We start from the raw sequence: 22,746 nt of genomic DNA, 5'->3' as shown, positions 1-22,746 counted from the left end.
CGGCAGCCATGATGCTGGTGGTACAGAAGACTGACTGCAGCATCCCGATGGTGAGAATCCCGACAGGGGCTAGGTAACTATACTTACCTTCCCCCAATGTACCCCTAACTCAAACACTCCCTTCCCACAGACTAAACCTAACCTCACCCTCCCATCCCGCAGCCTAACCTAACCCTCCCCGGCGGTACCCAAACCTAACGCCCCTCTTCCCACAGCCTAAACCTATCCCTCCCTCCCCCACAGCCTTACTCTAACCCACCCAAGGGGTGCCTAATAATACCACCCTTCCCGCAGCCTACCTATAACCCCCTTTTCCAACAGCCTAAGACTAACCCTCTCCCTGCAGCCTAAACCTAACCACCCCATCTGTGGTCAATGGCCAATGCAGAAGGCGTGGCCGCACCCCCTCATTTGAAAACAGTTAAAAGTGAATCGGCAGTAAAGACTGCACAGGAGGCGCCAAGGAGGGCAATCGCTGATGTGTGGGTGAAATCGCACCTCTCCCTTCCCCTTTCCCACACACCCAACAGGGAGAGAGGATTGACTTCCTCTGCAGCTGTCTCTCTCCAAAGTCAGCACACCAGCAGCGTGTGTTCTGTTTCGGAGAGAGGTTGCTGCTGTGGCAGCAGTCTGCCTTCTCTCACACTGTAATGAACTGGGTGGACAGATGGATGGGCGGGGGGGATAAGAATACCCTCTCCCCCCTCTCTGCACCACTGCCTGCCCCTTCCCTGTGGGAAAAACCTTGGAGACCCCGGCATACTTACATTCAGGATGTTGGCATTCAGGATTCCGTAGTTGGCATTCCAAGTGATGTCGAACTTCCGGCGCCTGCATTTTGGCTGCGTGTCGGGATTCCGGGGTTTCGAGCATCGCCATCCTGATAGCATCCCCTTAGTAGAATGTTGTCAACACAGCTGACATTCTTGAGCACTGTTTAATTACACAATTCTCCAGGCTACTGTGAGAGGCAAGATTTCCAGAAAAGTTATGACACTGAAAACCCATCCACAACTCGGTTATAATCCTAGCTACGAGGAGTACAGATCTTATTGGCACAAAATATACAAAAATCAAAATGGAAACGAAAGCTACAGTACAGTATACTAGTTTATGTGACTACTGATTTATTTTACTTTAAAATCTTCTTTGATATTCTTGATATTTCACAGGTCCATCTCAGTTTCTCTGAAGCTCAGGTCCGTCCTGGAGAAAATGTGAATCTTAAGGTAACAGCAGACTCTGGATCCTGGTGCTCCGTGCGATCTGTGGATAAAGGATTCTTACTTCATGCACCTCATGAAGTCTCCTTATTAGATGTTTTAGTAAGTTTGGATTTATTCTTATACTATGGTTAAAAACAAATATTATGGCTTCTCCTTTTTCAAGATATTCATTACCTATTGTGATCTTCTGGTACAGGTTGAGTATCCCTTGTCCAAAATGCTTGGGATGAGAGGTATTTTGGATATCGGATTTTTCCGTATTTTGGAATAATTGCATACCATAATGAGATATCATGGCAATGGGACCTAAATCTAAGTACAGAATGCATTTATGTTACATATACACCTTATATACACAGCCTGAAGGTAATTTTAGCCAATATTTTTTATAACTTTGTGCATTAAACAAAGTGTGTCTACATTCACACAATTCATTTATGTGTCATATACACCTTATATACACAGCCTGTAGGTCATTTAATACAATATTTTTAATAACTTTGTGTATTAAACAAAGTTTGTGTACATTGAGCCATCAAAAAACAAAGGTTTCACTATTTCACTCTCACTCAAAAAAGTCCGTATTTCGGAATATTCCGTATTTCGGAATATTTGGATATGGGATACTCAACCTGTAATACTTTTATTTCTTTAAACCAAAATAATTGGAGAAAATATGAGATAATGATTCATGATTCAGGGGAAACCACCGGTGGGCCCTACTGCCTGGGGGCCTACTCGCTCCTCTAGGGATCAGGTTCCAGTCTGTACTGTTACTAATCTAGTACATTATCATGCATGCACAACAGTATTTACTGTATATAATTTTGTAGGGACCAACAATTGCAAAATGGTTAGGCAAACCAATGTGGCGGCTGGGCACACCCCCTCTAGAGACTGGCCCCTATCACTGTATTTCCCCGTTGGGCCCTACATGCCCCAGTCTGACAGTGTCGCCGCATCTAAACACGGGTTATTGGCACATGAATGCGCATAACCTGTGTTCATGTGCGGATTGAAAGGTGCAAGGGTTGAAATACCAGGTCGAGTGACCCAGTATTTCAACCCAGGTCATGAGCAGGGTTGAACACGTCTTGAACCCGGCTCACTGTGCGGTGTGAATGGGAGCTGGTACGATGCAATCCGTTTCCCATTCACTCTCTGTGTACGGGCGGCGTTTGGAGGTCATGTGATCTCCAAGCGCTGCCCCCACCGAGTCACCGCTGACGTCTCCAACTCTGCAATATGACGGGTTGCAGTCAGCGGTGATGGAGAGCCTGAGGAGGGTCGCACAGTGGGAGCTCCCATGTCAGGCTCCCGTGTGCGACCCGCATCAGGCAGTCTGAAAGGGGTATAAGTCTCATGTCCAGATTAATAGGGGATGAAGCACACACCTGGTAATGAATTTGGTATTAGGATGGAGCTGAGTCATGTGATCATATCCTATGTTTTCAGTATGAACAGACAGCCGTCACATTTTCCTCCCCGCCACTGTACAGGGGGCACCGGTGGCTGCTGTATGGGAGGCAATATTCCCCTTAGCGGCTGATCTGGGCCAGGCTCCTCCAACACTTATTTTAGTGAGAATGCAAGTCCAGTTGGAAATGCACTTACTGGTGAAAGTGCCATTTATGGGGCATACAGTATTTACTATTTATCGTTTATTGGTCCTGAAATTTGTAATTTGGAAATCTCTTTTTTCACAGCATATCATCTCAAAAATAAATGATGGGGCCCATTTATCAATGTGTGATAAAACTCGTTGTGAAGGATATAACTTATTGCATATGATAAATGGTGCTCCAGCCAATCTGCTGCCAACTGACATTTTTCAAACAGTGACAGTTAGGAGCTGGACATATGACAGATAGGAGCTGATTGACTGGAGTATTGCTAAATTTTCCCAAAATCACGTGCAGAGATAGGGGCCCCAATAGGAGCCGGTCCGTGCGATGTCTTTACTTTCTGGTTTGGACCAAGATCATGGTTATGCTACGGCTCATGCAAGATCTGCTGACTGAGTATTTGCTAGCAAGATTACCGGGGATCCCACTCCAAGAACATACAGTATTTGCTGCAGACTCCCAGACTGGATATTTATTTTTGGTGTGATATCTTACAATTTCCCATTGACAAAGTTGCCCTATATAATCGTGACTACAGTACTATGGGTCTAATTCAGACCTGATCGCAAAAGCAAAATCTTTCTCTAATGGGCAAAACCATGTTGCACTACAGGTGGGGCAGATGTAAAATGTGCAGAGAGAGTTAGATTTGGGTGGATAATTTTGTTTATGTGCAGGGTAAATACTGGCTGCTTTATTTTTACACAGCAATTTAAATTTCAGTTTGAACACACCCCACCCAAATCTAATTCTCTCTGCACATGTTACATATGCCCCACCTGCAGTGCACATGGTTTTGCCCATTAGATAAAAATGTTGCTGTTGCGATCAGGTCTGAATTAGGCCCAATAACTTTAGGAATTCATAAAGCCCAGCTGATCTAAGTGGAATAATCACAATGCAAGGATGTCGAATGTGGTGGTGTTTATATGTGTGTGTTTATATATACACTGCTCAAAAAAATAAAGGGAACACTAAAATAACACATCCTAGATCTGAATGAATGTAATATTCTTATTAAATACTTTGTTCTTTACATAGTTGAATGTGCTGACAACAAAATCACACAAAAATGATCAATGGAAATCAAATTTATTAACCCATGGAGGTCTGGATTTGGAGTCACACTCAAAATTAAAGTGGAAAAACACACTACAGGCTGATCCAACTTTGATGTAATGTCATACTTGCCTACATGACCCTCTCCATGAGGGAGAAAATGCTCTGTTCCTGGACTTTCCTGGTAATGTATGATTGCCATCACCTGTGGTGAGCTAGTTAATTGATAAGAAAGGTGTTTCACCACAGGTGATGGCAATCATACATTACCAGGAAAGTCCAGAAACAGAGCATTTTCTCCCTCATGGAGAGGGTCAGGTAGGTAAGTATGTGTAATGTCCTTAAAACAAGTCAAAATGAGGCTCAGTAGTGTGTGTGTGGCCTCCATGTGCCTGTATGACCTCCCTACAATGCCTGGGCATGCTCCTGATGAGGTGGCGGATGGTCTCCTGAGGGTTCTCCTCCCAGACCTGGACTAAAGCATCCGCCAACTCCTGGACAGTCTGTGGTGCAATGTGGCGTTGGTGGATGGAGCGAGACATGATGTCCCAGATGTGCTCAATTGGATTCAGGTCTGGGGAACGGGCGGGCCAGTCCATAGCATCAATGCCTTCGTCTTGCAGGAACGGCTGACACACTCCAGCCACATGAGGTCTAGCATTGTCTTGCATTAGTGTTAGGATCTCCTGCTCTGTGCTGCCACGTCGCCATGGCAACCGGGAGGCAAGTGTTAGCGAAGTAACCTGAGCGCAGCTGATACTCCGGTCCGGGTTTTTACTGTGTAGTGGTTACAGGCTCTGTGCACGGCAGGGAATCCGGCGCTGGTTTTGTGCTCACAGTCTGTGAGGTCTGAGTGGGGCGTGGACAGCACCTGCTATATAAACCATCCTCTCAGGCTAGGCAAATGCTGCTGAATCTTTGTTTGTTAGTCAGTTCCAGAGAGTTAGCTAGTACTGTGTGACTTTGTATTTACTTGTTGCTTACTGCGAATAGGCCTTGGGATTCGGTACTTCATTCTGCCAATCCGGACCTAGCAGTAAGACTGGAGTCAGTTGTTTGACCTGCTGGGGTTCTTTTGCTATTCTGTGAACCCAGCAGGTTTGCGGCTGTACTCTCAGACCTGCTTGCTTAATCCTCCCTCACTGTGCAGGGCGTCCAGGTGTCAGTTTAGTGGCAGTAAGCTGAACCTGTGCCCTGCAAGTGGGGGTTAGGATTGTGGATACTCTCCTTGTGTCTATATTTCTATCTCTGACCAAGGAGTTTATTCCCACACCCGTTGGTAACCCTTTGGGGTTTTTTCTGTTGTTCTTAGCAACATCATTTCAGGTGCTCCACATGTTAAATCACTACACCTCGCTTCATTGTCCGCTCTATTCCATCTGAGCATTCCTGACACTAGGGAGACACCCAATTCCTGAGCCTTTGGGCTTCTCCGTTCACTTTGTGTTTATTAGTTATTCCATCACCTCCTGTGTATGTTATGTTATACTGTCTGTGAGTTCATTTGCTTCGCTTCCCTCTCTGTTCATACACCGGTATACTCCTGTTAGCACTGGTGTGCGTAACATATTCAGCAGCCTTACTCCTGTTGAAATTTTGTGGGAATATGGAGCATACCCCTCAAAATACTTTGCAACAGGTGGTCGATCAGGTGCAGGTCCTGACTCGACAATTTAATGAGATGTCCATTAAAATGAACACCCCGCAGGCTGCTAGCGGAGCTCCCGCAGCAGCAGCGGCAAGTTAAGGAGCTGAAAGTAAATCTCCCGGATCGTTTTTCTGGAGATCGCTCGCAGTTCTTTTGTTTCAAGGAGAGCTGTAAGCTATATTTCAGGCTTAGGCCCCAGTCTTCTGGGTCGAAGATTCAGCGGGTGGGCATGGTGATTTCCTTGCTACAAGGAGACCCACAGGTCTGGGCATATGGGTTACAGCCTGACTGTCCGTCGTTTAAAAGTGTTGATGCTTTTTTTACGGCACTGGGCATTTTGTATGATGACCCTGACAAGATGGCTTCAGCCGAGGCTCAGATTACGGTTCTTAAGCAAGGGCGACGGCCAGCTGAGGTTTATAGTACGGAGTTTCGGAGGTTGGCTCATGATACCCAGTGGAATGACCCAGCCCTGAGAAACCGGTACCGAAGGGGCCTTTCTGACCAGATAAAGGACCAACTGGTACAATATCCCTCGCCTGATAGCTTAGATCAGCTCATGCAGTTATCCATCCGGGTGGATAGACGGCTGAGAGAGCGTAGGCTTGAAAGGGAGACCGCAGTTTCCTTTTTTCCCAAGGGAACCTCAGACTCTGAGGAATATTCAGAGGAGCCTATGCAGATTGGGGCTACCCGCCTCTCCTCGCGTGAGAAGACGCGGAGGAGACAGCAGGGTTTGTGTTTGTACTGTGGGAATAAAGGTCATGTTGTAGTATCATGCCCAGAAAAAACGGAAAACTTCAGGGCCTGAGGGTGATGGGAAATATCCTGTCAGGCCAGAAGTCAGAATTTCCCAAAAAGACTTTTCTCATTCCGGTGACTTTGGAGATCCTCGGTCAAACTGTCAAGACTGAGGCCTTTGTTGACAGTGGGGCCGATGGGGTTTTCATGGACCGTCAATTCGCCCTGGAACACTCTGTTCCCTCAGTACCTTTGGCATCAGAGATTGAGATCTGTGGGTTAAACGGGGAACCATTGTCCCAGGGTAAAATTACCTCCTGCACCAGCCAAATTCCTTTGTTTATTGGAGCCACACACTCTGAAAAATTGTCTTTTTATGTGACTGTCTGTTCTTTTGCCCCATTGGTTTTGGGGTTACCCTGGTTAAGGGCCCATAACCCTCAATTTGACTGGGTCTCTGGGGAGATTCTTAGTTGGGGTAGTGATTGTTTCAGGAGTTGCTTGAGCCTTCCAGTCAGGCTCTCGCAGCTAAGTTTGCCAGGATTGCCAGGATGTTATGCAGATTTTGCGGATGTGTTCTCCAAAAAAGTTGCGGAGGTACTACCTCCCCATCGCCCCTATGACTGTGCCATTGATTTGTTGCCGGATGCTAAGCTTCCCAAGAGCAGTTTGTACTCCCTGTCACGTCCTGAGACTCAGGCTATGGCAGAGTACATTCAGGACAACTTGGCTAAGGGATTTATCAGACCCTCACAGTCCCCAGTTGGGTCGGGGTTCTTCTTCGTGGGTAAAAAGGACGGTTCGTTGCGACCCTGCATCGACTTCAGGGAATTGAATTGTATCACGATTAAAAACTCGTACTCACTGCCTCTCATTTCGGTTTTGTTTGACCAGCTTCGTACTGCCACCATTTTTTCTAAGATTGACCTACGCGGTGCTTACAATCTAATCCGAATAAGAGAGGGGGATGAATGGAAGACTGACTTTAATACCCACTCAGGGCATTATGAATATTTGGTGATGCCTTTTGGGCTCTCTAATGCCCCGGCAGTCTTCCAGGAATTCATGAACGATGTGCTCAGGGAATATTTGGATAGATTCTTAGTTGTTTATCTAGATGACATCCTAATCTTCTCTCATTCCCTGGAGGAACATCGGAAGCATGTACGCTTAGTCCTCCAGAAACTCAGAGACCACCAGCTTGGGGCGAAGCTGGAGAAGTGCGAGTTTGAAGTCCAGCAAATCGCATTTCTAGGGTATATTATCTCCTCAGAAGGTTTCCAAATGGAGGGTTCTAAGGTACAGGCAGTCCTGGATTGGGTGCAGCCCACTAGTTTGAAGGCGCTTCAGCGTTTTCTGGGCTTTGCGAATTTTTATAGACGGTTTATCGCTGGATTTTCGTCTATAGTGGCCCCCTTGGTGGCGCTCACTAAGAAAGGGGCGGATGTTGCTCACAGGTCTTGTGAGGCCAAAGCGGCCTTTGCCCGTCTCAAAAGGGCATTTGTCTCGGCCAAGGTGCTGCGACACCCAGATCCAGAGAGTCCTTTTGTGGTAGAAGTGGATGCCTCTGAGATAGGTATTGGGGCAGTGCTCTCTCAGATGGGGGTGTCTGATAATCGCCTTCATCCCTGTGCTTACTTTTCCCGTAAATTTTCGTCTGCCGAGATGAATTATGATGTGGGTAACCGGGAATTGTTGGCTATAAAGGATGCACTCGGGGAGTGGAGACACTGGCTTGAGGGGGCTAAGTTTGTGGTCTCAATTCTCACCGACCATAAGAATCTGGCATATTTAGAGTCAGCGAAGCGGCTCAATGCCAGGCAGGCACGATGGGCTTTGTTTTTTGCTCGCTTTAATTTTTTGATAACATATCGCCCTGGGTCAAAAAACATCAAGGCTGATGCGCTCTCGCGGAGTTTTGCTCCAGTTCAAGAGACCACCGAGGAGCCATTGCCCATTGTGTCCCCATCATGTATTAAAGTGGGCATTACCCAGGACCTCTTGTCATTAGTCCTTAGAGCACAGGAGCAGGCTCCTCCAGACCTTCCGGTAGGTCTCTTGTTTGTGCCTCCTAGGTTAAGACTGCAAGTGTTCCTGGAATTCCATGCCAATAGGTCGGCAGGGCATCCGGGTATTGTCAGAACTCGGGAGTTGCTGTCTAGGGCGGTGTGGTGGCCCTCGGTGGCTAGGGATGTGGATCAGTGGGTTCGGGCATGTGACGTTTGTGCCCGAAATAAAACTCCTAGAGGGGTTCCTTTCGGCCCATTACATCCACTCTCTATTCCGTCTAAGCCATGGACCCACATTTCCATAGATTTTGTGGTGGACTTGCCCAAATCCTCGGGGATGACAGCCATTTGTGTTGTCGTTGACAGGTTTTCGAAGATGGCGCATTTCGTTCCACTGGTTGGGTTGCCATCAGCCAGACGCCTGTCTGAGTTATTTATGCAGCATGTTGTGCACCTCCACGGGTTGCCACTTGATGTGGTCTCTGACCGTGGATCCCAGTTTGTGGCCAAATTCTGGAGGGCATTTTGTTCTGATCTCCAGATTTCTGTGAGCTTGTCGTCAGGCTACCATCCACAGTCTAATGGGCAGACTGAGAGGGTGAACCAGTCCTTGGAGCAGTTCCTCAGGTGTTATGTCTCCAAGTGTCATACTGACTGGGTTGCTCATCTGTCCATGGCGGAGTTTGCCTATAACAACGCGGCTCACTCTGCTACAGGGATCTCTCCCTTCCTTTGTGTGTATGGGCATCATCCTAAGGCCAATTCTTTTGACCCCCTGGATTCCACGCCTGGTGGTTCCTCTGTTGTTTCGGTCCTTAGGGGTATTTGGAGGAAAGTGAAGAAAGCCCTTGTGTCTGTGTCATTAGTGACCAAAAGGGTTTTTGATAAGCGGAGAAGACCCTGCAGCTTCAAATTAGGAGACTTCGTCTGGTTGTCCACCAAGAATTTGAAGTTGAGACAGCCATCTCATAAGTTAGGCCCCCGGTTCATCTGCCCTTATAAGATCACCAGGGTTATCAATCCGGTGGCATTTCAGTTAGATCTGCCCCGTTCATTGGGTATCAGTAAAACATTTCATTGTTCCCTTTTAAAACTGGCGGTTAGTAATCCTTCTTCCAGTGGAAGACCTTCTCCTCTTCTGATACGGGGTCAGAGGGAGTTTGTGGTTGAAAGGGTTCTTGACTCCAAGATGGTTCGGGGTCGGCTGTCATTTTTGGTGCACTGGAAGGGGTATGGCCCGGAGGAGCGGTCGTGGGTGCGCAGTTTTGATCTTCATGCCCCCAGACTGATACGCTCTTTCTTCTCGCAGTTCCCCGATAAACCCGGTGGTAGGGGTTCTTTGACCCCTCGTCAGAGGGGGGGTACTGTTAGGATCTCCTGCTCTGTGCTGCCACGTCGCCATGGCAACCGGGAGGCAAGTGTTAGCGAAGTAACCTGAGCGCAGCTGATACTCCGGTCCGGGTTTTTACTGTGTAGTGGTTACAGGCTCTGTGCACGGCAGGGAATCCGGCGCTGGTTTTGTGCTCACAGTCTGTGAGGTCTGAGTGGGGCGTGGACAGCACCTGCTATATAAACCATCCTCTCAGGCTAGGCAAATGCTGCTGAATCTTTGTTTGTTAGTCAGTTCCAGAGAGTTAGCTAGTACTGTGTGACTTTGTATTTACTTGTTGCTTACTGCGAATAGGCCTTGGGATTCGGTACTTCATTCTGCCAATCCGGACCTAGCAGTAAGACTGGAGTCAGTTGTTTGACCTGCTGGGGTTCTTTTGCTATTCTGTGAACCCAGCAGGTTTGCGGCTGTACTCTCAGACCTGCTTGCTTAATCCTCCCTCACTGTGCAGGGCGTCCAGGTGTCAGTTTAGTGGCAGTAAGCTGAACCTGTGCCCTGCAAGTGGGGGTTAGGATTGTGGATACTCTCCTTGTGTCTATATTTCTATCTCTGACCAAGGAGTTTATTCCCACACCCGTTGGTAACCCTTTGGGGTTTTTTCTGTTGTTCTTAGCAACATCATTTCAGGTGCTCCACATGTTAAATCACCACACCTCGCTTCATTGTCCGCTCTATTCCATCTGAGCATTCCTGACACTAGGGAGACACCCAATTCCTGAGCCTTTGGGCTTCTCCGTTCACTTTGTGTTTATTAGTTATTCCATCACCTCCTGTGTATGTTATGTTATACTGTCTGTGAGTTCGTTTGCTTCGCTTCCCTCTCTGTTCATACACCGGTATACTCCTGTTAGCACTGGTGTGCGTAACAATTAGGAGGAACCCAGGGCCAACCGCACCAGCATATGGTCTCACAAGGGGTCTGAGGATCTCATCTCGGTACCTAATGGCAGTCAGGCTACCTCTGGCGTGCACATGGAGGGCTGTGCGGCCCCCCAAAGAAATTCCACCCCACACCATTACTGACCCACTGCCAAACCGGTCATGCTGGAGGATGTTGCAGGCAGCAGAACGTTCTCCTTGGCATCTCCAGACTCTGTCATGTCTGTCACATGTACTCAGTGAAAACCTGCTTTCATCTGTGAAGAGCACAGGGCGCCAGTGGCGAATTTGCCAATCTTGGTGTTCTCTGGCAAATGCCAAACGTCCTGCACGGTGTTGGGCTGTAAGCACAACCCGCACCTGTGGATGTCGGGCCCTCATACCACCCTCATGGAGTCTGTTTCTGATCATTTGAGTAGACACATGCACATTTGTGGCTTGCTGGAGGTCATTTTGCAGGGCTCTGGCAGTGCTTCTTCTGTTACTCCTTGCACAAAGGCGGAGGTAGCGGTCCTGCTGCTGGGTTGTTGCCCTCCTACGGCCTCCTCCACGTCTCCTGATGTACTGGCCTGTCTCCTGGTAGCGCCTCCATGCTCTGGACACTACGCTGACAGACACAGCAAACCTTCTTTCCACAGCTCACACTGATGTGCCATCCTGGATAAGCTGCACTACCTGAGCCACTTGTGTGGGTTGTAGACTCTGTCTCATGCTACCACTAGAGTGAAAGCACCGCCAGCTTTCAAAAGTGACCAAAACATCAGCCAGAAAGCATAGGAGCTGAGAAGTGGTCTGTGGTCACCACCTGCAGAACAACTCCTTTATTGGGGGTGTCTTGCTAATTGCCTATAATTTCCACCTATTGTCTATTCCATTTGCACAACAGCATGTGAAATTGATTGTCAATCAGTGTTGCTACCTAAGTGGACAGTTTGATTTCACAGAAGTGTGATTGACTTGGAGTTACATTGTGTTGTTTAAGTGTTCCCTTTATTTTTTTGAGCAGTATATATACATGTATATATATATATATATATATATATATATATATATATATATCTATTGGGTGGGTTTACATAACATAGGGTGTGTTTCTGACCAGATCGCACGCAGGCGTTTTTTTGCAGTGCTGCGATCAGGTAGTTGCCGCCTACAGGGGGAGGGGGTAATCACTGTGCAGGGGTGCACAGCTCAGGACTTACTCAGCCGCTGTGACGATCCAGCCAGGAGATGGCATCAGGAACCCTCCCTCCAAACGGCTGGACACGCCTGCATTTTTCCGGACACTCCCTAGAAACGGTCAGTTGACACCCATAAACGGCCTCTTCCTGTCAATCTTCTTGCAATCGCCCATGTGATCACTTTCTTTGTTAATTCTGTCGCTGTCCAGCGATCCCCGCCGCCGCCGGCCGATGCGCCTGCGCATTGCAGAGCATATGCATGCACAGTTCAGACCCGATCGCACCGCTGCAAAAAAAGCTAGCGTGCGATCGGGTCTGAATGAACCCCATAGTTTGGAGCAGATAAGGGCTGTGACTTATATTTTTCTGATTTTGCATGTCTATCAGATTTGATATCATAATATTTGTATCCACATTTATTTCATAGCAGTTTAATGTGCAAATGGTTCTCTGTTAATAAAGTCAATGCTGATATAGTATGGGGTCTATTTAGTAGACTTTTCTACAGTATTTTAGCTGGAGAAGCCTAAAATATAGAGAAATATTGTTTCTCTATATTAAATATAGAGAACACCAGTGATTTCATTGCCTTTCTGTTTGTGTGGCTCCCATAGGTTTCATTAACGCTATTTATATAGCTGAGAGAAGCAATGGTTGTCTCCAATACACAGTGCCCTCTCTGGAATGCGTTATGTCTCCGGTCACTGTGTAAGAGGTGCGGCGGTGCGTGTGGTGGTGCCTGCTGCCGTGCAGGTGTAGTTTCGGTACTCACCAGGCGCCGCTCTCTCTCACCTTCAGGTACCGGATCCTTCAACGGACCTGGCAATCTTCAGTCGGATCCGGACACGACGATTCCCTCTCGGAGCTGACCGACGAACGAGCTGAGGAGAAAATGGTCTACCTTAAGGGAGGTATCCACCCTTCTTCCACCGGAAGAGGGGATACCCCAGGGGTGACAGCGACCTTCACCGGTTGGGTGAAAGGTCATCACTGGCACAAAGCCTCAGCCACCCAGATTTCACACACTCGCGCTCTCGCACGTAGTGTGATGAAGGGGATTCTCACGTCCGTGAGCAATCCCTATTCCGGCACTCGGGGACAGACAAGGGACAAACGCACACAGATGCCACTCACCGTCAGTTCCGCACTGCGAACGTCTTCTTCTCTTACAGGTCCCTGTAAGGAGGCAAACAAACAAGCAAACAGCCGTGCAGGGCCTAACTCTAGCCTAGTGTCACACCCCTATACTAACTACAACGGCAGAGCCCTCAAACTAGCTCTGTGGGTGTGGTGCAACAAAACTAAACACACTTAACAAGCTCACACTTTACCCCGCACGGTAACAGCATACAACACGATACACAGTGCAAGCAATGACCACGGTGCTGTCCCTTTAGTTACCCGACTCAGAACACCCGGTAGTGGGGGCCGCACAGCTCACCCACCTCCAGTACTCTCTTCTCAGGGGCTCAGGTAAAGCGGACCTGCCTACCTAATACCTCAGGGTGGCCTGGGCCTAGTGCCCAGTGCCACCTTTATTCACCTCAGGGCACTTATTCACTGGGCCTAGCGCCCCCTAACTGCACACAGGCCGGTGGCCTGACTTCACCCACGAGCCTAGCGCCCGCCTAACTTGTTGCCCGTTGGGTGACCTGGGCCTAGTGCCCAGGGTCACCTTATAGAGTGGGGCTCAGGCTTACAAGCCTGCCTACTCTGTGCACGTCGGGATGGCCTGGGCCTAGCGCCCAGTACCACCCTTATTCATCTGGGGGGGGGGTCGCACCTATTAATCTGGGCCTAATGCCCACTATATGCCCTCGGGCCTAATGCCCGCCTACACAGCCAATCACAGTGGCCTGGGCCTAATGCCCAAACCACCAAATCAGGGGGGTGACGAACTCCTAACTGCGCAACAGGCCTAGTGCCTGAACTGTGCCCCCGGGCCTAATGCCCGTCCCTGGTGGTCTAGGTAGGAAGGGGGTTGGGATAAGCCTCACTGAGGCCTCACCTGGTCCAGGGATCTCCGGCACCCTCTTCTGCCGCTGACCCGTCCTGGCCAGCGGCACCGCCATCTCTTCTCCACGTCCAGCTGCCGCTGGACATCTTCTTCCCGGAGCCTGGAGTCTTCTGGCCTCTTTCGCGGCCACCGGAGCTCTTCAGCGCTCTTCAGCGATCTTCCGCGCGCCCTCCGTCTTCGGCTCCCACCCGGCGTCTTCAGCGCTCTTCCGTGCGCTTCTCCACCCGCCCGGCGTCTGACGTCAGATGCCGGGGGCGGGGCCTGTGACGCGGCGAGCGCCGATTGGCTCGCCGCGCCTGCTTCTGATTGGCCGGCACCCCACCAGCCGGATTCGAAAAGCCACAGGCGGCGCTTCTGATTGGCGGCCCAGAACGGCGCCAAGTTTAAAGCGCCGCTGCCGCGCCGCTACCCGCCGCCTGCCGACAGCCTGGTGCAGGGAAACATCCGATCCCTGCACCAGACACCCGCCGCCACACACCCAGCGCTGGGGACAGACAAGCTGCCCCAGCGCTGTCCACAGCCAGGGACAGCACCTCGGATGTGCCCACAGGGCACATCTCTACAACTGCATAAAAACGGGAAGAGATATTTTTCTACCTGCTCTCTCTGTTTGGACCCGCTCTGCGAATGCGCTGGGTTCACCATTGTGGCGAGAGACATGTTCCTGGAAACCTGCACATGTGCAGTAGAGTCTACTGCTCTACCGGAGAGGAGGGGGCTCCCACAGAGTGTGCATACTGACCCCCTCTTCTCTTAAAATGCCTCCATGTGGCTGTATTTTATACTGTAATAGCAAAAGTCACAGCAGCCTAGTTTTCTCCTCGCTGGGACATGCCTTTATCCAGGCCGGTGCAAGATTACTTGGCACCCTAGGCAGCATTTTACCCACAGCCCTGCTCCTTCCAATTCCTAATATGACATGTGACATGCATCAGTGCCCCCAATTTATAATATGCCATGTATCAGTGTCCCTAATTTATTATATGCCATACAGCAGTGTCCCAAACTTATAATTTACTGCATAGAAATGCCCCAATACACACACAAACACACAGCACTTATTAACCCATACACCCCCCCTCATTGACCCCCCCATACACACACACACACACACACACACAGACACACACACACACACACACACACAGCACTCATTACCACACACACACACACACACACACACACACACACACACACACACACACACACACAAGCCACCCCCTCAACAGACATACAGATGTAGCCACCTTTATCTTGAGTGGCTGAGGAGTTTGTCCCGATCGAGCATATGCAGCGTAGGGAGGCGCGCCTAGTCACAGAGAGGCGTACCTAATCGCACGGAGGCAGACATGGCGTTTGGCGTTACCTTTACGTGTAATACCTGCGATCAGCCACCAGATGTCGCTTTTTACAATCACCACTGCGCATGCGTGTGGTCTCCCGTAAAATACAATACTGAAATACATAATAAGGACTACTTTACTAAGGCGTCTCATTACGCTGCATACAGTAAATACTCATTACGCTGCATTATTTAATACAGTACTGTATATACAGTACGACACAGACGCAAATAGTACAGCATACAGTATATGATCCATCTACAATACTTTATGAATACTGTATGTGAGCGTCCAAGTCCCGCAGACAAAACATACTGTAAAACCAGTAGTGTACACTGTCGCAAATGGATGTGTGTTAGAAGTTCACTATTGCCTCTCAAGATTAGGAATTTTGTACAGTATGTTATCGTCCTAATCCCGTAGCCATTACAGCATAATCAAAACCAATGGGTTTATACATTTGTCTGCGGCGAAGTGGTGAAGTGTTTCGCTTCCTAAACTCAGAGTCCCGGGTTCGATTCCTTAAGTACGAATGCATGTTAGTTTTTTTCAGACACTTTATTATTTTTTTTATTCACATAAACCAGGGCAAAGCTGCATGAGCGGTTCTATGCGATCGAGTCCGGTGTACCATAATGTGCAGGTTCTATGCAGGTTAAGGTTCTATGCTCCGTACAGTACACATACAATTCTGTAGCTGGGCAGACTGAATAGAAATGGCTACCACCTATGACTCTTTGCCCCACAGAGGCCCTAGGCTACGGAGCAAGTAATACTATAGTCCAGATTGTACAGACTATGGGGCAATGCTGAAGGAGCGTCACAATCCCCTAGCTAAAATACACAGTATGCACATTATGGTACACCGGACTCGATCGCATAGCACACTGGCAAAATGGCCGCCGCCCCTGAACCCTTGTGCAGGTTATGGGGCAATGCTGAAGGAGCGTCACAATCCCCAAAATACACAGGGGCGATGGGGATAAGCTACTGTAGGATTGCATACAGTATTACGGTACACCGGACTCAATCGCATAGCACACTGTCAAAATGACCACTACCCCTGAACCCCCACCTCCTGAACCCCCACCTCGTGGCAGGCAGCAGTCGGGTATGGAATGAGAAATGGCATAAGCTGTGCAAGCTACGGGGCGATGCTGAAGGAGCGTCACAATCCCCTAGCCAAAATACACAGAGATAAGCGAGGTCTATGCACATTACAGTACGTTACACCGGGCTCGATCGCATAGCAAACTGACAAAACACAAGTTTTACATAAAGCAGGCCAAAGCTGCAGGAGAGTTTCTACTGTAAAGGTTCTATGCACCGTATGGTACTGTACACATACAATTCTATAGCAGGGCAGACTCAATTGAAATGGCTACCGCCTGTGACTCCTAGCTCCTAGGAGGCACTCAGCTATGGAGCAAATAACAGCACAGATTTTGCAGGCTACGGGGCAATGCTGAAGGAGCGTCACAATCCCCTAGCTACAATACACAGGGGCGATAGAGATAATCGAGTGGCTGGAGGGGGGGTCCCCTTGATTTAAGGGGCCCCCACTCCTCCAGGGTACCCCGGCCAGGTGTGACTAGTTGGGTATTTAATTCCATGGCCGCAGGGACCGGTATAAAAGTGTCCCCCGGCTGTGCATTATCTGTCCAGCTAGTGGAGCCCAGTGCTGGTTCAAAAAATATGGGGAACCCCTACGCTTTTTTGTCCCCCTTATTTTTTGCACCAGGACCAGGCGCAGAGCCCGGTGCTGGTTCTAAAAAGATGGGGGATCCCGTGTCCATTTTTTCCGTATTCCTGACGGAATTCGACCGCAATTGCATATACTGTACCCCTTAATGTCACTGCTTACAGTATACAGTATTTAGACATGAGCTTGTGTACAGTATCTGTCATGAGGTGCTTTTTTCCCTGACACTATAACTTTTTTCTATTGTAATATACTACGGCCCCTTAACCCCTGCACGCCTTTCTGGGGTTCAATATATGGAGTATTACCTGCATTCCTAGTTTTGTTAGTGTTTGAATATTGCACAATGATAGGGCGTCCGATGGTGAAGGGGGCGTAGTCCCTTGCAACAGGAAGGGGTTTGGGGAGTGGGGACCGCGGATGGGGGAGGGGGTATGAAGGCGCTGTGAGTGGGGTAGGAGCAGGGGTGTCGCAGGTGGGGGATGGCAGCTGCAGGGCTGTTGCGGATGGAGGAGGGGTTCCGAAGGCGCTGCAGATGGAGAAGGGGTGGGTGCGGGTGTGCAGTGGATGGGGGAGGTGTCCAGGGGGCGCGGTGGGTGGGGGAGGGGTGGATGCGGGGGTAACGTGGGTGGGGGAGTGGCGGGTGCGGTGCTGTTGCGAATGGTGTAGGCGATGCGGATTGGGAAGGGCCTGCTGCGTGGGTGGGGTAGGGGATCCAAAGGTGCAGCGGGCGGGGGAGAGCCAGATGCGGGGTGTGGCGGATGGGGGAGGGGCTGCTGCAGATGGGGGAGGGGTTTGGAAGACACTGCGGGTGGGGTAGGGGGTCCGAAGGCGCAGTGGGTGGGGGTGCCACGGGTGGTGGAGGGGCAGGTGCGGGGGTTTGCGGGGGATGGGGAGGGGTCCATTGACTGTCTTACAATGTAGATAAAATAATACAGTGTATTATTACAATAACAAACAAAAAAAAAAAAGAAGGCACATCACGTCTCGAACCCTGGACCCCCAGCGTGGGAGGTGGGAGCCTTCACCCCTAGCCCACGACGCCTCATGAGAGACTCCCAATTTCATGTGTGAAAGTACTGCAAACAGCGCCCGGCCCCCACCCCATTGGTGTTGGTTTATGCCTTAGAGGACTCGGACGCTCGCATTTGTAAAGCACGGTATTTTCCACCGCCTCCTGCTAGCCTATTGCCCTTCCCCCCTGGGAGCCTGCACAGATCATGCAGTAGACAGGGAGGGAATTCAGGTCATGTGCAATACACAAACGCCGAATATCTACTGTATAGTACTGTTTTGCTCACTTAGTAGCGTCAGAATACACTCATTTCTACTCATTGCCGTTGTGCAGTTGCATTTAGCGTAAAGAATCGCTCCTGCAGATGTACTTTGATTTATGTGAAACCTGTGTGCATCCTTCCATTGGATGTATTAGAGAGAAAATTTTTTTTTTTAAATGAATGTCACGGGAACACATAAAAAAAAAGGTTGGCATTTCCTTCCCATTGGTGTTGGTTTACAGTATACCGTAGTGGACTCGGACGCTCATGTAATTGCATTTCAAAGGCACAGTACAGTACGGTATTTCCCATCGTCTCCCCCTACCCCCATCGCCCTTCCCCCCTGGGAGCCTGCACAGGGAGGGAATTCAGGTCATGTGCAATAAACAAATGCTGAAGATCTACTGTACAGTACTGTTTTGCTCAGTTAGTAGTGTCAGAATACCCTCATTTCATTCCCGCTGTTTAGTTGCATTTAGCGTAAAGAATCGCTCCTGCAGATGTACTCTGATTTATATGTAACTTGTGTGCACCTTTCCATTGACTGTCTTACAATGTAGATAAAATAATACAGTGTATTATTACAATAACAAAAAAAAAAAAAAGAAGGCACATCACGTCTCGAACCCTGGACCCCCAGCGTGGGAGGTGGGAGCCTTCACCCCTAGCCCACAACGCCTCATGAGAGACTCCCAATTTCATGTGTGAAAGTACTGCAAACAGCGCCCGGCCCCCACCCCATTGGTGTTGGTTTATGCCTTAGAGGACTCGGACGCTCGCATTTGTAAAGCACGGTATTTTCCACCGCCTCCTGCTAGCTACTGTAGCCCTCCATTCCCAGACGCTCATGTATTTTAAAAGCATGGTGTTTATACATTGTCCTGTACATTCTTCCTTTTACACAATTACTGTAGTTGCGTCTCCATACACATACTGTACAGTACTCCATACTTTTTCCACCGCCTCCCGTTACGCCTACAGTATTGCCAGAGCTGTAGATCAATCCGCCGCTATACTGTACGATCGAAAGTACTGGATTGGTGGAGCATTAGCCACACAGTGGTGGAGATGTGTAATGCATGATGAGTATCTAGATCGCCTCAACGCGCCTACCTGTGTTTAAACTCAGCTACCGCCTTAGCGTGACTAAACGCCCGTCTCGGCAGAGAAACAGTCAAAATAAAGGTGGCTACATCTGTACCTTACCGGGCTCCATTCAGCAGCAGCAGGCCAGCAGCTACTTGTGTTGTCTAGGGAGCAGAACTTCTTTTGTGTGTGTCACTAGTGAGACATTGGCATCAGGAGGAAAGGAGAGGACTGAAGGAGAGGGGAGGGGCGGCCATCACTGCTACTGACTCTTTCACACTGACAGGTGAGAGTGCAGTGCCGGGGGCTGGGAGAGTTATGGAGGCTTGACACCCTGGTAGCTTCAGCACTGGTCATCAGTAGACCAGGCCAAGACTGAAAGCATACCTTCCAACATGACCCATTCCAGGAGGGACAAAATGCTCTGTTCCTGGACTTCCCTCTTAATTTATTATTGCCATCACCTGTGTTGAACTAGTTAATTTATAAGAAAAGGGTTTCAGCACAGGTGAGTGATGGCAATCATAAATTGAAAGGGAAGTCCAGGAGCAGAGTATTTTGTTCCTCCTGGCAGGGGCATTTTAAGAGAGGAGGGGACCCGCGTGCAGCCTCTATTGCGGGCCCCCTCCTCTCCAGTGGCAAGTAGACTCTGGCATAATGCCAGAGTCTACTGTGCATGTGCAGGTCTCCGGCAACATAGCACCTGTGCCTGGGAACATATCCAGTACGCATGCGCAAATCACTCAGAAATTACAGCAGTGGCCATTTTCCAAGTGATTGATGTCCGCACTGCAGGGCCGCCAGCCGCGGGACTCCGGAGGGTTAGGTATACTATACGGGTGTGCGGTGTGGGCCCCCTGGACCCAGGGGCCCTTGTGCACTGCACCCATTATAGAAATGCCTATGCCTCCTGGAATAGGTCACATTGGGATGTATGACTGAAAGAGATAGCCATCATTTTAATTTGTTTTTTGTGGACTCAGTGATGCCCCTTGGCAGCTGCCTAAAGCTGCCTTATGCCCCATACACACTAGAGGAGAAAGTGAAAGATCTCGCTCAGAAGGGCCGACCTGAGCGGATCTTTCACAATCTCGTCAATGACCTCCTCCCTCGTCTGAACATGCACAGACGAGGGAGGTCCTCGTTAATGACAGCCATGCTGCGCCATTGTTCCCTCTACCGCCCCTTCCCCCCTTCCCCGCCGTTGCTGCCTGCCACATTGGCAAGTGTGTATGCAATTGCCGATGCCGGTTCCCCTGCCGGTTCCAATATCGGCATCTGCGGGGATTGGGTAGTGTGAACCTTTATTGCATGATATGTTCAGAATCAAAATCAGAATCAGAATCAATTTTATTAGCCAGGTATACACATGTATACTAGGAATTTGTTTTCGGTTTCCAGAGCATCAGCCAGGTATTCACATAGAAGGGGTAAACACATATGACATACATAAAGTACACAAGTAAAACACAGTAATACTGTAAGCTACAATTCCTAACACGAAAGACTACAATACCATAAAATGGGAGTGTCTACCATCCAGCAGCAATACCTGTGCAATATTACATTAAAAGGAGATTTAGTTAGATCCTCCTAGAAGTTGTTCAACAGGTGGATTGCCTGTGGTAAGAAACTTTTTGAACTTCTAGCTAACTTTACAGGTAACGCCCTTTGTAGCCTGCCTGATGGTAACAGTTTGAGCAAGTCGTGGCCAGGATGTAACTGATCCCCTGCAATTTTCCCTGAATGCTTCTTAGCTCTGGACAGGTACAATTTTTGAACAGAGGGAAGGTCAGTCCCAACTCTCTTTTCTTCCATCCTCACCACCCTTTGTAGCCTGCATCTGTCACTCTCATTGGCAGAACTGTACCAGACTATGATCGAAGAACATAGCTCAGACTCAACAATGGCAGAATAAAAGAGCAGCAGCAGTTTTTTGTAACACTGAACTTCCTAAGTTGCCTCAGGAAGAACAACCTCTGCTGTGCCTAGAGTCGATGTTGTAACTGCATTTCAGGTCCCGAGAAAGTTTGGTCCCCAGGAACTTTTCCAGATATGCATACGGACAGTGATGGACTGGGACATGGAGGGCCCACCGGGGAATGTAGTTGTAGTAGTAGTAGTAGGAGCCCATGTATAGGGGTGTGGTTAGTCTCCCAGGGGTGTGTGGCCAGCTGCAACAATGGCTTCACTAACCATTAAAGAATGCATGGTCTGGGCCCCTTGATATATATATAAATACTGCTAGTGCACGCATGATAATGTACCAGATTTATAACTGCAATGCACTGTAGAGATGACACCACAGTCAACTGCACAGTTTAGAAACCGATCTCTAGAAGAGGAGGTGGGCCCATAGGCAGTGGGGCCCACCTGTGGTTTCCCCTGTACCCCCGTGGGCCAGTCCAACCCTGCATACGGAGAGAGAAAATCTGATAATCATGAATCGGTTTCTGAATATTTTACTAAATAGAGCCCTGTATAACTAGTTGCCAGTTCAGAAGAAAATAACATTACAGAACATTACACAAATGTATTTAAGTTATCATCTTGTTTGCAGTCTAGGGATAGCAAAGATTTTATTTTCTCAAGACGACCTGGTTATGATCCATTTTCTGAAATCGACCCTGCAAAGCACCAATGCCCAGAAAATGAGACTGCTATACATAATATGTTTGATTTAGAATTTGATGCTTTCCTTGTGTTTGCGGTAAGTCAAAACTATGTCTTATTCCTTTTATGTTTCATGTATGTCTGTTATTATCTGCTGCTTTATTTGTAACTAGTACCAAATTCTTATGAATTGGCATTTATATGCATCACAGAGATGAATGTGTTCCATGAAAAAGACCCACCCAGTCGCAGCAGTCACTAAAATATGCAAGGTTCAGGCAAGGCGGCCTCACATGTATGCCTAATGTATTTCACTTCCTTATCACTGACAAACCTAAAACACATACCATTGTCTTGTCTGATGTACATATGACAACACCATTCTTACACAAGTATGACATACAGTATTATTTCCCAGTGTAATGTATAAGGCGATAGAAAAAACAAAGGGGTTTGACTGCAAAAAAGTACATGTGTGAAGGTACAGTGGTCTTTGTAAGACATAACCTATTGTACTGGCAGTGTGCATCAGCACATGAAAAATTCTAAAATTCACATTCTAAAATTTGAAATGAATCATTAACATTAACGATAGACTGTGGTACTAGCAATAGCAGTTTTGACTTTCATGTTCCCTATTTTCAGTGCTTTGAATTGCATTTTGATTTTGTGCCATAGTCAGTAAATGCACACTTACACACTTTTTATTTTATCCCTCCGGGAGACTTCCCAGAGGGGGAAGCAATTGGTCGTTGTGGGGAACAGGTAATATGTGTCATTAACGGTGGAAACTCCCTTAAGTCCAGGAGTTTTAATCACAGCCTGCAACATGGCATTTAGGAGCTGATTGACTTGACTTTATCTCCATTAACTTTATCTCTCCAAATCATAGCACATAGACCCTTGTTCCTTTATAATGGTTGGCCAAGCCTCTGTGGTGGCTGGCCACA

At 48.5% G+C, this 22,746-nt stretch overlaps 1 protein-coding gene across 1 annotated transcript in view; it reads left to right on the top strand.

Annotated features, from left to right (window-relative positions):
* LOC135056656 (alpha-2-macroglobulin-like) overlaps nucleotides 1-22,746 on the top strand; it is a 213,897-nt gene that overhangs the window by 107,929 nt on the left and 83,222 nt on the right. The window contains exons 15-16 of the mRNA XM_063962102.1: nucleotides 1,173-1,325; nucleotides 21,744-21,893. Coding sequence (XP_063818172.1) covers nucleotides 1,173-1,325; nucleotides 21,744-21,893 — 303 coding nt within the window. The remainder of the gene's footprint in view (nucleotides 1-1,172; nucleotides 1,326-21,743; nucleotides 21,894-22,746) is intronic.

The sequence above is a fragment of the Pseudophryne corroboree genome, chromosome 3 (assembly GCF_028390025.1).
Source record: "Pseudophryne corroboree isolate aPseCor3 chromosome 3, aPseCor3.hap2, whole genome shotgun sequence".
NCBI classification, from domain to species: Eukaryota; Metazoa; Chordata; class Amphibia; order Anura; family Myobatrachidae; genus Pseudophryne; species Pseudophryne corroboree.
This window is presented reverse-complemented; position numbering and strand designations above follow the sequence as displayed.